General features: G+C 68.3%; 8 protein-coding genes across 8 annotated transcripts; 5 read left to right on the forward strand and 3 right to left on the reverse strand.

Annotated features, from left to right (window-relative positions):
* Positions 1 to 7: 7 nt before the first annotated feature.
* On the forward strand, positions 8 to 1,211 carry FA09DRAFT_170024 (hypothetical protein). The gene is made up of 2 exons (XM_025739286.1): positions 8 to 1,155; positions 1,207 to 1,211. Exon 1 carries the CDS (start codon positions 168 to 170, stop codon positions 1,038 to 1,040), a length of 873 nt encoding a protein of 290 aa, XP_025595102.1. The 5' UTR covers positions 8 to 167; the 3' UTR covers positions 1,041 to 1,155; positions 1,207 to 1,211.
* A 76-nt stretch (positions 1,212 to 1,287) lies between these two features.
* On the forward strand, positions 1,288 to 3,206 carry FA09DRAFT_341790 (hypothetical protein; the record flags this gene model as incomplete). Its single annotated transcript, XM_025744495.1, has 5 exons — positions 1,288 to 1,394; positions 1,444 to 1,621; positions 1,679 to 1,995; positions 2,043 to 3,128; positions 3,182 to 3,206. The coding sequence occupies 5 exons, from the start codon at positions 1,288 to 1,290 to the stop codon at positions 3,204 to 3,206; spliced, it is 1,713 nt and encodes a 570-aa protein (XP_025595103.1).
* Positions 3,207 to 3,208: 2 nt separating this feature from the next.
* FA09DRAFT_332729 (Mak16 protein) lies at positions 3,209 to 4,571 on the reverse strand. The gene is made up of 6 exons (XM_025743580.1): positions 4,440 to 4,571; positions 4,348 to 4,387; positions 4,013 to 4,298; positions 3,618 to 3,963; positions 3,383 to 3,566; positions 3,209 to 3,326 (listed from the first exon to the last, which is right to left on the reverse strand). The coding sequence occupies exons 1-6, from the start codon at positions 4,536 to 4,538 to the stop codon at positions 3,253 to 3,255; spliced, it is 1,029 nt and encodes a 342-aa protein (XP_025595104.1). The 5' UTR covers positions 4,539 to 4,571; the 3' UTR covers positions 3,209 to 3,252.
* Positions 4,572 to 4,771: 200 nt separating this feature from the next.
* FA09DRAFT_332730 (hypothetical protein) lies at positions 4,772 to 6,173 on the forward strand. The gene is made up of 3 exons (XM_025743581.1): positions 4,772 to 5,482; positions 5,674 to 5,781; positions 5,833 to 6,173. The coding sequence occupies exons 1-3, from the start codon at positions 4,779 to 4,781 to the stop codon at positions 6,089 to 6,091; spliced, it is 1,071 nt and encodes a 356-aa protein (XP_025595105.1). The 5' UTR covers positions 4,772 to 4,778; the 3' UTR covers positions 6,092 to 6,173.
* On the reverse strand, positions 6,165 to 7,417 carry FA09DRAFT_302621 (WD40 repeat-like protein; the record flags this gene model as incomplete). Its single annotated transcript, XM_025740407.1, has 4 exons — positions 6,165 to 6,803; positions 6,878 to 6,991; positions 7,040 to 7,151; positions 7,200 to 7,417. 4 exons carry the CDS (start codon positions 7,415 to 7,417, stop codon positions 6,165 to 6,167), a joined length of 1,083 nt encoding a protein of 360 aa, XP_025595106.1.
* Positions 7,418 to 7,653: 236 nt separating this feature from the next.
* On the forward strand, positions 7,654 to 9,186 carry FA09DRAFT_323607 (Phosphoribosylformimino-5-aminoimidazole carboxamide ribotide isomerase; the record flags this gene model as incomplete). Its single annotated transcript, XM_025741095.1, has 7 exons — positions 7,654 to 7,984; positions 8,301 to 8,404; positions 8,570 to 8,646; positions 8,696 to 8,726; positions 8,774 to 8,841; positions 8,894 to 9,008; positions 9,111 to 9,186. Exons 1-7 carry the CDS (start codon positions 7,664 to 7,666, stop codon positions 9,184 to 9,186), a joined length of 792 nt encoding a protein of 263 aa, XP_025595107.1. The 5' UTR covers positions 7,654 to 7,663.
* An 18-nt stretch (positions 9,187 to 9,204) lies between these two features.
* On the reverse strand, positions 9,205 to 10,588 carry FA09DRAFT_302594 (hypothetical protein; the record flags this gene model as incomplete). Its single annotated transcript, XM_025740404.1, has 3 exons — positions 9,205 to 9,774; positions 9,842 to 10,015; positions 10,067 to 10,588. The coding sequence occupies 3 exons, from the start codon at positions 10,586 to 10,588 to the stop codon at positions 9,205 to 9,207; spliced, it is 1,266 nt and encodes a 421-aa protein (XP_025595108.1).
* Positions 10,589 to 11,252: 664 nt separating this feature from the next.
* FA09DRAFT_170108 (hypothetical protein) lies at positions 11,253 to 12,493 on the forward strand. Its single transcript, XM_025739287.1, has 2 exons — positions 11,253 to 11,885; positions 11,941 to 12,493. Exons 1-2 carry the CDS (start codon positions 11,439 to 11,441, stop codon positions 12,307 to 12,309), a joined length of 816 nt encoding a protein of 271 aa, XP_025595109.1. The 5' UTR covers positions 11,253 to 11,438; the 3' UTR covers positions 12,310 to 12,493.
* Positions 12,494 to 13,724: the final 1,231 nt, after the last annotated feature.

The raw sequence follows: 13,724 nt of genomic DNA on the forward strand, positions 1-13,724 counted from the left end.
CCTTGCCCCATCTCCTCGTCCCTCTTCACCGCACGCTCCCACCCTCGCCCGCACCTGCCTACTTTTGCCGCCAAAATTGCGCTCAGATACTGCGCTCTGCATTTGCGTCATCTTGTACAGCGCAGCCTCCTCGTGGATGCGCTGCTAGCCGCGCACAGCTGCTGGCCATGACGGACAATCAGCCAGCTGAGACATCGACGGCCGCCACCAGTATCGCCAGCCACGCTCAGAGTGAGCGCCCAGCCGACGCCGACACTCTCGCAAGTCTACTCGAGACTCTTGCCGCACTCTCTGTCAATGCAGCACCGCCGCTGGCGGGTGCTACTCGACGCGAGAAGCTAGCGCAGCTCGATGCCCTCTTGGCCTCGCTCGTCTCGGCCAACACGACGGCTGCCGTAGGAGATGTGCTCGACTGGGACGCCCTTCTCCGCACGCTCCCCAGCCTGGCGCCCGACTCTGCTCGGCGTCTGCTCCCTGCCCTCACAGCAATCGGCCCTCCTGCGTCGGCCTTGCCGCGGCTGCACGCTGCAGCGATCAGTGCGCTGTCGCATCGAGGCAACGACAGCTGGCTGCGCGCGGCGGCCAGCGCACTGCGGGCGTGCGGAGCGGCGGTGATGCGCACGCAAGGGCCGGATAGTGGAGCGAGCTCGAGTGCGAAGACAGCCTCAGGCGCTCCAGCGTCGCGGCTGGACGCATCGACGATCGCTGCGCTGCTCGACACGGCACTTGCGGCCCTGGTGCGCGGTGGAGCTGCCACAATCGCTGCCGCTCCCGCACCCCAGTCCGCTGTGCAGGCCGAGCGTATGGGCTTTCAAGGCGGTGCATTGACCTTCGGCAGGCGCGGGCCGACCCGCAGTGGAGGGCCTAGTGAGGCTGCTGCTGGGGTAGCAGCACCGCGCAGCCAGTCCCGCCTCGGTTGCAGCCCGACGCTGCCCGCCTCTCCGTCTAAGCCGCGGGCTCGGCAGGCCACGGACGATGAGGCAGGGTGGACGAGTGCAGCCAGCCAGAGCGGGACTGACGATCACGATCCGCAACGGTGAGCTCCACGGTCGCCTTCGTAGCTCAAGACTGCTGAACAGTCGCGCCCACAGCGAGGCAGAAGCTGCCCGCACGCTCCGCCTGGGCGCTCTGAACCTTCTCTCTGCCCTGTGCATCGTCAGTACACTGCTCTGTGCCTGCGATCGCCATGCTGATCCCGTTTCTCAGTCGCACGCGACCGGTATACTGCCCCACTGGCGATGGGTACTCTTTGGAGGTACGGCTGGAAGTGCAAGCCTGTGCTCCGCAATGGAGCGGGACCCGTCGCTGGCAGTGCGGGTGGGCTCGATGCATGCCGTCGAAAGCCTGCTGCAGGGCGCAGAGAGGGCCGGGTCCCTGGCCGCAGCGCAGGAGCGGTGAGTGCGCCGCCAGCCTCGTCAGCGACCTCAGCTTACGCCCGCGAAGTCTGTCCACACGCGGCGACAAGTTCACGCCGCTGTCGGCGCGCATCGCCGAGATGCTCGTCGAGCTGCGCACCCGCCTGGCAGTGATGCTGCAGAGATGCGCCGAGCTGGAAGTCACGATGCGGGCCGAGCAGCAGCTGCCCAGGGCGTTCCTCGAGAGCACCGAGGCCCTGCTCAAGGTGAGTTGAGGCGATCGACCTTCTCCGCTGCGTGCACTGAGGCGCGTTGCATCGCAGGTCATCCGCATCTTTGTGCAGACGACGAGCAAGTCCAAGTTCCTGCAGCAGCATGCAGCCACAATCCGCTCGCCGACGCTGTCACTGAGCGCCTGCCGCGAGCCGCGCATCGCAGTCAGCGCATACGCCCTTTTGGGCCTCCTGCTGGGCTCGTCGGATCAGGGGCCGGCTACAGATGTGCAGGACGACGAGACTGCCCGGCAGATCGCAGATCAGCTGCTCCTCTCCGTGCAGCAGGACGGAAATGCCGAGGCGGTCGGGGCGCAGGCGTGGAGGGCTTTTGGCGCGCTGGCGCAGGGGCGCTGGAATGCACTGGGGTGAGTGGCCCGCAACGAGCTGCGCATTCTGGCTGACTCCCCGACAGTGACGCCCGGCAACTGCACGCCGGTCAGCTGGTCTGCGACTCTCTCGCAAGCCCGAACGGCGCAAGTGTCGTGCGAGAGGCGGCAGCGCAGGCCTTTGTCCAGATGCTCCGCGCAGAGGCTGCGCACAGCTGCACAGGGACGGCCTCTCGTCCGCCAGAGCAGCTGCACGGCTTGATCACCCGCGCCGTCCTGACAGACGGCCTGTCGTCGACGTGCAGGGCGCTCTGGGCCGAGGTACTACCCGACTGGGCGAACATCCGCGCAGCCGATGCCGCCGAGCACGCCGACCGCCTGACTCGCGCGCTGCAGCGCTTCGCCCGCGATTCCGAGTCGACGGTGCGCGCTGCTGCCGCACGAGCTCTTGGCGTCGCTCTCGCAGAGGCAAGCCAACGCCCGCGAGGAGCAGATGACCCTTGGTGCTGCAGAGCGGAGGTGCAGGCCATCGTCTTTGGCGAGAACGGGCTGCTGCGCGACTCGACCCCGCTCGTGCGCATGCGAGCGGTATGGGCCTTGGCCAATGCCGTAGACGCCATGACGCTCGACGCCAGATCGGACGAGGACTGGCTGCGCAAGGCGCAAGCAGCTCGAGCCGCCGCGGCGGACGACGAGCGCATTGCCGTACATGCCTGGCGTGCTCTCGGCAGCGTCCTCTTCGCCATGCCTCCGACACGGACGTCTGCTGTCGAGGCCGAGGCGCGCGCGTGCCTCTCCGCGCTCATCGCAGGCCTGGCGACGGCGGTCCGCTCGCCGAAAGGCGCCTGGAACGGCGCCAGTGCCATCGCGCGCGCCTTCCAAGAGCCTGTTGTGCGTGCACTCGCCGTGCAGGCCAATCTCGCGGGCGCGGCGACTGCAGCGCTGGCTAAGTCCCTGGCGGCCCGCTCGTTCAAGACACAGCTCAGCGCCGCACGTGCGCTGTGCCTACCCACGAGCGTCGGCGAGTACGGCGGCGCCGAGAGCGGCAGCATGCTGCGGCGCGACGTCGACCAAGCGCGCTCGAGCATCGACGAGCGCGTGCGCGACGCCAAGTTCGCCGAGGCGCAGCTGCACGGCTATCCGTGTGTGACGGCACTTGAGCAGCTCGATCTGTGAGTAAGCTCCGGACGTGCACTCTTGCTGCGCTGACGCCCGCCGCGCTCAGCCACCTCACCCAACTCGGCATCTGACCTGTTTCTGCGTGACGTGATGCATTCGCGCCGACTCCATACCCCCTCACCAGCTGGCCAGCTGCTCCCGTGTGAGCGGTGCCGTCTCCTCCTCGTACTCGACCTCGAGCCGCGCGCCGCCTGTGTCATCGCAATGCTCAGCCGTCGTCGTGCGCCCGCGTGCGCGTGCCACTCACCCTTCTTGCCCTTCTTTGGCTTTGCCTTGTCTGTCTTGCCCCGCTTGGACGGGCCCGCGGGCGGCGCCGCCTTGCGCTTCCGCCCGGCCTCGTCGCCGTCGTCGCCAGCCTCGCTGCCCTCCTCCTCGTCGGACTCGCCCGACTCAGCGTCCGAGTCGGAGGCCAGGCCTAATGACTCGTCGTCCTGCGCGGGCGTCAGGCCGTGCGCTGCAGCGCTGGCACGCACACCACTCACCGAGAAGTCGCCCTCGAGGTCACTCTCGCTCTCGTCGTCGCTGACGAACTCGCGGTCGCCCACGCCCTCCTCGTCCTCGAACTCCTCCTCCAGCAGGTCCTCCTCGTCCTCCTCGTCGCTCTCCTCGTCCTCCAGCTCGATGCCCTCGGCCTGCGCCTTGCCCTCCAGGATCGCGTTCCACACGTCCTCGTTGACGTTGAGCGGCGCGTCGCCGTACGCGCCGCTCTTGAGCCGCGCCAGCAGCTCGGCCTCGATGGACTTCTCCAGCTTGGCGGCGCGCAGCGCCTTGGCCTCGCGCGTCGCCTCGCGGCGCTCCGTCTTCTTCTTGATGCCTACGAGCTTGGGCCTGCCGGGCTGTGAGCGGGCGGTCTGCAGCGGCACAGCAAGCGACTCACTGCTCCTCCTCCTTGAGCTTGATGCGCCGCATCTTGATGAGGTACTGCGTGATCTTCGTCAGGCGCTGCTTGGCCTTGTGCGTGATGAAGTTGCTCCAGTACGGCAGCTCCTGGTCGATCTGCGCGAGCGCCTTTTCGTAATTGTTCGAGAGCTTGATCTTCTCCCACTGGCGCGCAGGCGAGTGGGCGCGCTCGGCCGTCTTGACGAAGAGGAAGATGGCGCCGTCGATCTCACGGACCGTCGCGTACTTGGCGTTGGCAAGCGGGCAGCTTTGCCGGTTGCACTCTGCGCAGGGCTCAGCGTAGGTCACATGCTGCAGAGCGGGCGGACTCACGGCCGCTGAGGTTCATCGGTTGCCGGCAGAAGGTCATGTGCTGCGCGCGGGTGTGAGCAGAGGGCTGCGCTGGCCGGCAGCGGCACACGCACCGTCTTGGTGGAGGGCGCCTTGATCTTGTACGAGCAGAACGAGCCCTCGCCGGCGCCGATGACGGCCCACACGACGTCGTCCGACTGTGCGCCTGCCATGACTGCAGTTTGAGCGGGAGTGAGGTGCTGAGGTGACGGGGGCGAGAGGTGTGCGGCAGTCAGGCGGGGGAGGTGTTGGTGAGAGGCGAGGCTTGGCTGGGCCGGCACCGCCGCTCTGGAATAATTCGCCCGCACGTGACGCGCCCGCGCCAAAAATGTCTGGCTCGGGCCGCGGGAATGGCCGGGTCTCGCGCTCGGTCAGCACCCTGGCCGCCCACCACCATCACCCGCCACCTCGCAATGTCGGCCCCCTCTCCGCCTGCCAACAACCAGCGTGCCGTCGCGGCACTGCTGCGCTCGCACCTCGACGCCGGCGCCGCGCCCGCCGCCGTGTGGTCGCCCGGCTATGTGCCGCTGCGGCGCCGCACTGCTGGTCCCTCCTCGGCACCGCCGGCTGCCGCGTCCTCGGCCGGTGCTCCGCCGCCGGGCTGCCCGATGCACACGCCGGGCGCCGCCGCGGGTGCAGGGCCGTCGGCGTCGCCCTTTGCGCCCAAGGCGGCGGCGCGGCCACACGATGCAGCTCCTGCAGCGGCCCCGAGCTCGTCCCCGAGTTCGTCGTCGGGCTCGTCGTCGGGCTGGTCCGCGGCGCTCAACCCGCTCAACTACATGCCCAGCCTCTCGCAGGCGCCCGCGCCCGCGCAGACGACGGAGCTGCCGACGGAGCGCGTGCGCAGCACCATCCCGCGCGCGCCCACGTCGCCCTCGCCCGGCGCCTCGCCGTACGACGCGCCGTCGGCGTGCCCCGTCAAGCACGACGGCAGCAGCAAGGCCGACGGCGAGGGCGCCAACTGGGAGTACCCGTCGCCGCAGCAGTTCTACAATGCGCTCGTGCGCAAGGGCTGGGAGACGCCCGAAGAGCACGTCGAGATGATGGTGCTGGTGCACAATTTCCTGAACGAGCGGGCGTGGCGCGAGGTGCTCGACTGGGAGAAGGAAATGGGCTCGTGAGTGTTGCGGACAATCGACGACCAGCGCAAGGGGGAGGGGGGGGGGATATTGGTGGAGGGAAGAGAGCTTAGTCGTTCGCCGACGTGAAGCATGCGGCGTCATGCCCCCGCCCTGGCGTGGACGGCAAGGACTTGCACTGCTCATGCGCCGACGAATCGCACTCTACAGCGCTGACAAATCTTGCCAGCGATCCTGCACAGGTCTCTCTCGCACGCTTCCAGGGGCGGCCGGGCACGCTCTCGCCCAAGGCACGCCTGTTCAGCTGGCTCGGTGCGATTGCGCCCTCCCGCTTCAAGTGAGTGCCGGATCTGCATCTCCATGCTGCCTCCTCTGACCTGTCCTCCAGCTCCGAACCGCCATTCGACCGGCACGACTGGGTCGTGCGGCGGCCGGCGGCGGCGCCTGGCGCGCAGCCGCACGACGTGCGCTACGTCATCGACTACTACTCGTGCCCCGATGACGAGGACGGCGAGCCGGTGTTCCACCTCGACATCCGGCCGGCGCTCGACAGCTTCGAGGCGGCGCGGGCGCGGATGCGTGCTGGCTGGCGGGAATGGACCGAGGGCGCGGCGCCAGAGGGGCAAGCGGCCAGGGCCCAGGCGTAGCGCATCGTCCGGCCCGGCGCATGCAATCCACCACCTTTCACCACCCCGCCGCGTTGTGTGACTGCATGTGTTGCTAGCCCGCGGCCCACAGATGTGTCTCGCAGTCCCACGCGCAGCTCGCCAGCACGCCCTCGTTGAACAGGCTCCACCCGAGCCCGACGACAAACTCGGTGTGCAGGTCGTGGCGCGCGCGCTGGGCGTTCTGCGCGCCGACGCGCGGGCCGGCGTTGATGGCTGCGCCGAGGTCGGCGTCCCAGATGCGCGCCGACATGTCGTACGAGGCGCTGGCGAGCACGGACGCCGAGTGCGGCGACCACGCCACGCGCCGGATGGCGTACTCGTGGCCCATGAGCACCGCCGTGCACTCGCCGCCCATCATGGCACGCGCCGGCGCTGGGCCGGGCGCCACAGCGGCGGCGCGTGATGCCGCCGCGCGCAGGTCCCACACCTTGACGCCGCGGTCCGTCGAGCCCGTCGCTATTGTCATGGGCCGGTACTTGTTCCAGTCGAGCGAGAGCACCTCGCCGCCGACGGGCACGGTGGCGACGGGCGACTGCGGGCCGTCGCCGACGCGCACGTCGAAGAGGCGCAGGTGCCCGTCGCCTGACGCCGACGCGAGCAGGTCGGCGTTGTGTGGCGACCACGCCGCGCCGTACACGCACGCGGTGTGGGCTGTGAGGTTGAGGATCGACTGCTGCCGCTCCGGATGCCACTGCACGGACACGTGTGAGCTCACACACGGCAGGGCAGATGTGATGGCTGTGCGTGGGTGCGGCGGCGACTGACCACGCGAACGCTAGCATCCCAGCTGCTGCTGGCAAAGACCTCCTTCTTGAGGTTGTTCCAGTCGACGCTGAACACCTCGCGCTGGTGCTCGGCCCACATGCGGATCGGGTGGTCCTGCGGGGTGTCAGCTTGGGCGTGGTGGGCGCGGCACGGACGGCTCACCGCGAGCGTAATGTCCCAGAGCTTGAGGCTGCCGTCGCCGCTGCCCGTCACGAGCTGATTTTCGTGCACCTCGGACCACGCCACGTCGTACAGGCCGTCCTGCGTGTCGAAGCTGGAGATGGCTCAGCGCGGCAGTGGGCGGCACGCACGCCCCACTCACCCGCGCTCGACGGCCATGCCTGGCGCGCCGTCGCTGCCCGGCGCGCCAGGCCGGCAGTTGACGACGAACACCTTTCCATTGCCGACGAGGCCGTAGTTGGCGGCGGCGGCGACGGCGAGGCGGTCGGGGTAGAAGGGCGACCAGGCGAGGTTGTAGCCGGCGAAGCCGGGCGTCTTGAGGCGCGCGAGCAGGCGCGACTGCGGCGCGGGCAGCGCCATCGCAGCTACCACCTGAGGCCAATAGCAAAGTGGCCAGGAACGAGGTGGATTAGAGCGAAGTGGCCGAGACGGAAGGCGTGGTAGGCGTGGCTGGAGGGTGGAGGTGCGGAGGCAAGCCAGGGCTGCGCGGGGATGCGGCATCGGGAGCGCTGCGGGCCGACCGCCCCTCGGCACTCGGGCTTGTGAATGCGCGTGCGCTCGAGTTCTCAGTTGCTCGCACTCACTCCTTCCCTCACCTCCACCACCATGAGCTCCGCGCCGCGCCGCCGGGCGCAGTTCCGCCCCTGCATCGACCTGCACAACGGCACCGTCAAGCAGATCGTCGGCGGCACGCTCTCGGCGCTGCCCGAGGAGCTGCGCACCAACTGGCAGTCGCAGCAGCCGGCGTCGTTCTACGGCGCGCTCTACCGCCGCCACGCCCTCACCGGCGGGCACGTCATCAAGCTCGGGCCGGGCAACGACGCCGCGGCAGCAGAGGCGCTGCAGGCGTGGCCGGGCGCGCTGCACGTCGGCGGCGGCATTACGTGCGACAATGCGCTCGAGTGGCTGGACAAGGGCGCCGAGAAGGTGCGTAGCAGCCTAAGCCTCAATTACGGCAGGGGCGGTGCCGGTCTGCCCAGCGCGGTGGCCGAACACGGCGATGGTGTGCACGTTCTCGATGCAGACGGTGCAGCGCATCTGAACATAGTCTAGGCGCTACATGTGCGCCGATGGCCTGATCCTGCGAGAGGACTGGGTGCCGGCCAGGCGCGACAGCCTTGACGGGTCATGCGATGCTTGCGTGAACCGTGGACCGGGCTGCGTTGGCAAGCTGTTCGATGTTGCACAGGCAGAGTGCGCTACCACGTCGTGCAGAGCAGGCTGGCTGACCCCGCTTGCGCAGGTCATCGTGACGTCGTACCTCTTTCCGGGCTGCAAGTTCTCGCTCGAGCGTCTGCAGGAGCTCGAGCGGCTCGTGGGCAAGGAGCGTCTCGTCGTCGACGTCAGGTGAGCAGCAGACAGATAGGCGAGATTTGGTGTGAAGGCGAACGCTAGCGGAAAGGCGGCCTACGGCGGAGAGGCGGCTTACGGTGGAGAGGCGACCCGAGTCATGAGGCTGGCGCGCGTACATGCCCTACGCTATGCCGGCCGATGGCTCACCCACTTGGCCAGCTGCCGGAAGAAGGACTCGCGCTGGATCGTCGCGATGAACCGCTGGCAGGACCTGACTGACCTCGAGGTCACGGCGGGTGAGTGCCGACGCGTTTGTCTCAGCCCCGGTGCTGACAGTCTGCGCAGAGAGCCTGCGCATGCTCTCGGAGCACTGCAGGTGAGTGGGCCGAGGTCGTATCTGCGACACTGCTGACGCCTGCCCAGCGAGTTTCTCATCCACGCGGCCGACGTCGAGGGGCTGTGCCAGGGCATCGACGAGGAGCTCGTCGCGCGTGAGTGGCTCGCGCGTGCCGATCACGCCGGTGCTGAGTGTCGCACACGCAGGGCTGGCCGAGTGGTCGCCGATCCGCTGCACGTATGCGGGCGGCGCGCGGCACATGCAGGACCTTGAGCTCGTGGACCGGCTGAGCGGGGGCAAGATCGACCTGACCTTTGGCAGGTGAGTGCGCAGACGACCCCCTCAAGCGACAACTGCGGCGGCCAAAGCGACAGCTACGGCCGAAGCGACAGCCACAGCGACATGTGCTGACCCTCTGCCCAGCGCGCTCGACATCTTTGGCGGCACGGGCGTGACGCTCGACGAGCTCGTCGCCTGGAACAAGGCCTCGCCGCAATAGAGCTCTATATGTGATGTATTAGCGTGCACAGGTCTCGGCGGCGTCGACGCGAGCCGGCGGCGGGCGCGGCCAGCGGCCCAGCGCGTAGTTGGCGCGGATGACGAGCAGGTCGAGCGCCATGCCGACGGAGTCCTTGAGCAGGTCGATCTTGGAGCCGTCGACTTCCGTCCACTCGACGGGCACCTCGGCGATCGGCAGGGGCAGGAGCAGCAGTGGATCTTCGGCGCTGTCAGTGCCCACCTCGGCGCTCTTTCCAGTGGCTTCCTTGGCGCGGACGGCCGCCATGCCGCCGCGGAGGGCGACGCGCCGCAGCGCCGTCTGGCTCGCCATCTCGGCGCGCAGCAGCGCCTCGACGTCGAAGATCCAGCGGTTGATGTGCATGCCCTCGAAGGCGGTGCGGGCGCTCGCGCGCGTGAAGAGCTTGAAGCCGCACTGCGTGTCCTGGATGAGCGGCTGCGCGGGCAGCGCCGTGTGCGTGGCCTTGACTGGCAGGTAGCGCGCGAGGAGGGCCTGCGGCGACGGCGGGCGGAGCAGCAGCGAGAGGAAGAGGTGGAAGCCGTGCATGAGGAAGTTGCGCACAAACGATCGCTGCAGGATGATGGTGGTGTCAAGACTTGCAGAGCGTGACTCGCAGAGCTCGGCTCTCATCACCCACCTTGACGACGGCCTCGCTGCCGACCAGGTGCGCGCGCGAGCCGACGGCAATGCCGTGGCCGGCCGGCGTGCGGATCCGTGCGAGCTCCTGCGCGAGCGGGCGCAGCGCCGAGAACGTCGTCGCGCCGTCGGCGTCGGCGAAGAGGATGAGCGCGCCGCGGGCATGCAGCACGCCCTGCAGAGAATCAGCACCCAGCTGCAGAGTCAGGAAGACTGACACACTCACATGCCTCACGGCGCCGCCCTTGCCGCGGTTGCGTGCCAGGCGCACCACCCGGCACTCGGTGCGGCCCCACTGCTCCTTGTGCTCGCGGGCATGCGCCAGCACCACCTCAGCCGTCCCGTCACTGCTGCCGTCGTCGACAACGAGCACCTCGACGGTGTCCAAGGCGCCCGACAGCGCCTCGTCGAGCGTGACTGCAGCAGACGCTTCACCTGTGGCTTCTCCGCCGACCAGCGGCTCGCGCGACGCCAGCGCCGCGAGCGTCTCGTCGAGCATCTTGGGCAGGCGCGCCGCCTCGTTGTATGCCGGCACGACGATGCTCAGCTGCACTGTGGGCGCGTCGCCGATGACTGGGAGCAGCCCGTCGCCCCACGGCGAGCGCCAGCGCAGCTCGTCGCCGCGCGCGTGCACGAGCTCGGGGCTGAGCACGACGAGCGCCGGGTACGCCGCTAGCAGCAGCGCCAGCAGCGGGCCGAGCACGAGCGCCGAGAGGAACGGCGCCGACGCGAAGCCCGACACGAGCATGCTGGAGAGGTGCACGGACGACGACACGGGGTCGCTGCAGCAGCCGGGCGACATGCAAGAGCGCCAAGTGCGGCAGAGTGTGGGGTGCGGCGGAGTGGTGAGGTGTGGCGAAGTGCGGCTGAGTGGTGAGAGGTCGAGAGTGCGCGGAGCGTGAAGCCAAGACGAGGCGTGAAGCGTCAGGAGTGGAGCGTCGGTTGTGCCACGTAGCGGCGCCGTGCCAGGGGAGAGGGGTGGTAAAGAGGAACGCCGGCGCGAGACGAGATCGACCTTGCTCGGCGCGGCGCGCGGCATTCTCGCCAGCGCGCCGAATCCAACACCTCGAGCGCGCCGCCAACACCCCCTGCCTCCCGACCACCACTCCGCTTGCACAGCCGTCGCACACCCCGTCTGCGCATCGTTGGAGCTCTCCACAGCACTCTACTTGCTGCATCGCTCAGCCGGTCGGCCACGCACCCGCAGCCGCTGCGTCGTCTTCGCGCGCCGCATACACCTCCACACGGCACGTCGCGCTCGCTGCGACCTCGCTGCGTACATCACTCCAGATCCTCGCCCTTTGGGTCAGCGTCTCCCTGCGCGCGCGCGGCACATCTCAGGCCTCAGCCGCTACTGCTCCACGCCACGCATCGCCGCGCTGCGGTCGCCGCCTCGGCCCATTCCGTGCGTAACCCGCGTGGCTGGCCTCGCTCTTGTCTGACACCGCCTGCCAAGAAGCCTGCACGCCTGCGCCTTGAGCCAGAGCCGAGCGTTGCTCTCCGAGCGGCACGCTGCGTGTCTCGAGCGTCACCTCGCCTCCACGCTTTCAACCTGCACGCTTGCGTCTCGCGCCTCGCCGCAGCTAGCGCTCGCCATCATGGCCGCATCGCTCGACATGGCCACTCGCGTGGCCGAGCAGGCGCAGGTGATCGAGAACCTGCGCAGCGACGTCGCTGCTGCCGCGACCACCATCGCCGAGCGCAATGCCGCCGTCACGCAGCGCGACGCCACCATCGCCCAGCGCGACGCCACCATCACGCAGCTGCTCATGCCGGCTGCGAAGCAGGACAGCCTCAGCATGCAGGCGCGCAGCGACGCGGCCACGGCCGAGGCCGCCGAGAAGGAGGCCGCCGAGAAGGATGAGATGGAACGCCTCGCCGCCGCCGCCGCCGCGCGCGCGACGAAGCGCACATTCGAGGAGATGAGCATCGCTCCGCGCCCCTCCGCGGCCATGGGCGCGCTTGATTACGTGCATCGCATTCATCAAGAGCGCTCGCCGTACGCTGCAGCGCGCGCTGCGCTTCGTGCGGAGGCTTATCACCAGGTGAGAGTAGCGGCGCAGCACGAGGCCTTGTATGCTGACCGAAGAGCATCTGCAGGGCATAGAGCCGCCGGCGCCGTACAACCCGCTCGCCCGCGAGATCGATCCTGCCTACGAAGCGGTCCACAAGCGCGTCGACGGCAAGTGGCTTCTGAAGCACAAGCAGACAGCTGATGCTGACCTTGATGCCCAGAGGAACTCGCTGCGCGCGAAGCTGCGCGCGAAGCTGCCCGCCTCGCCTCCGCAACGTTGCGCGTCGCAGAGGCACGCACCGCACGCGTTGCTGCTGCCCGCGCCACTCGCGCTGCTGCGGGCGAGGACTCGAACAGCGACGACGAGTATGTCTAGGCGGCTAGGCGCGGCCGATCTCACGAGCAACAGCAAGGGCAAGGAAGCGCGCACGCTCAGCGTTAGCGAGATGTTCTGAGGCCCGCGGCGATGCGTGTCCGACGTTGCCAGCATCCCGCAGCCCAGTACCACGCACAACTGCCAGCGCAGCAGCCGCCAGTCCGCAGCCCGACTCGTCTCATTCCCGTCGTCGCCCCACATACATACCTCTCCACTCAGCGATACCGTCCCGTGCACGCACGCAATCATGATGCAGTCCCCAGAGCGACGCGTGATTGCACCAGCGGCCTGAACAAGGGCGCAGGGCACAGCTGCGCAAAGAGCTGCTGGCGTGGCGCAGCGGCATGGCAAAAGCGAGAGACCGGCAGGTGCGGTGTGGCAGAGTGGCGAGAGGGCGGCACAGCGTCGCAGGCGTGGCGCGGGCGCAGCGCTGTAGCGACGGGAAAGGAGTGAGATAGGGTTGTAGATGGGGCCGCCTCTCTCCGTACCCCGCAACGGCGCTCTCCTCGTACAAGCCAGCAGAGCACTCGCTTGCGGCCTGGCGTAGCCGTCTGGCTCTCCCTTGCATGCGGCCCGGCTCTCCCCTGCGTGCGGCCCGTTCCCCCCAAGCACGGCCAACTCGGCAATGGCGCTCTCCACGTTTGCAGCCGCAGCGACAATTTCCACCGCCAGCAAATCAACGCCAGCAGAGCGCAGCGGGGTGTGACAGGCCTGCCGCAGACTTGGCGCCCTCAATGCTGCAGAATTGACGCAGCGGCCATCACTTGCGCCCGCTCTCCACGTCAAGGCAGCAGACCGGCCGTCGCTCGCCGCAGCAGATCGGCCCCTGCTTGCAGTTCGTCGCAGCGACGCCGCTCTCCACGTCGACGCCGCAATGTGGCACTTGCTCGCCGCAGCAGATTGGCCCTTGCTTGCAGTCCGGCGCAGCAACGCCGCTCACAACCATCCGGCGCCGCCCCACCGCGGGCCGTGCGCATGCGCCTCGCCGCGCATGTCTCTGAGCTTGCCGCAACTTTGACTTTGACGGCGACTTTGACGGCGCCAGCGTCAGCAGCGCAGACGCAGAGACTGAGCAGCGCCGGTAGCAACACGGCACCGCTGCTGCCTGCGCAATACGTGCGGCAAGCTGTTGGGTTGCCAGTGCGCGCAATGCCGCCGTGGCGTGCAGCTTGCTTCCTGCCACCACCCCTTGAGGTCATACCTCAACAAATACAGAATCTGGGTAGGGGGTGGCCAGCTAGGGGTGCTGCATAGTGACTGACATAGCTGTAGCTGCTGAGCAGGCGCATCTTCTGAGCTTAGTAAGTGGTGCGTCAAAAGTGACATGCGCGGCAGCAGGTACAAATGACCTTGTATTTGCAGCATACCGCAAGGCAATGCCGGCCAGGGGGCAGAATTTGGGTTAGGGTTAGGGTTAGGGTTAGGGTTAGGGTTAGGGTTAGGGTTAGGGTTAGGGTTAGGGTTAGGGTTAGGGTTAGGGTTAGGGTTAGGGTT

This window comes from Tilletiopsis washingtonensis (assembly GCF_003144115.1).
Source record: "Tilletiopsis washingtonensis strain MCA 4186 unplaced genomic scaffold FA09scaffold_27, whole genome shotgun sequence".
Classification (NCBI taxonomy): Eukaryota; Fungi; Basidiomycota; class Exobasidiomycetes; order Entylomatales; genus Tilletiopsis; species Tilletiopsis washingtonensis.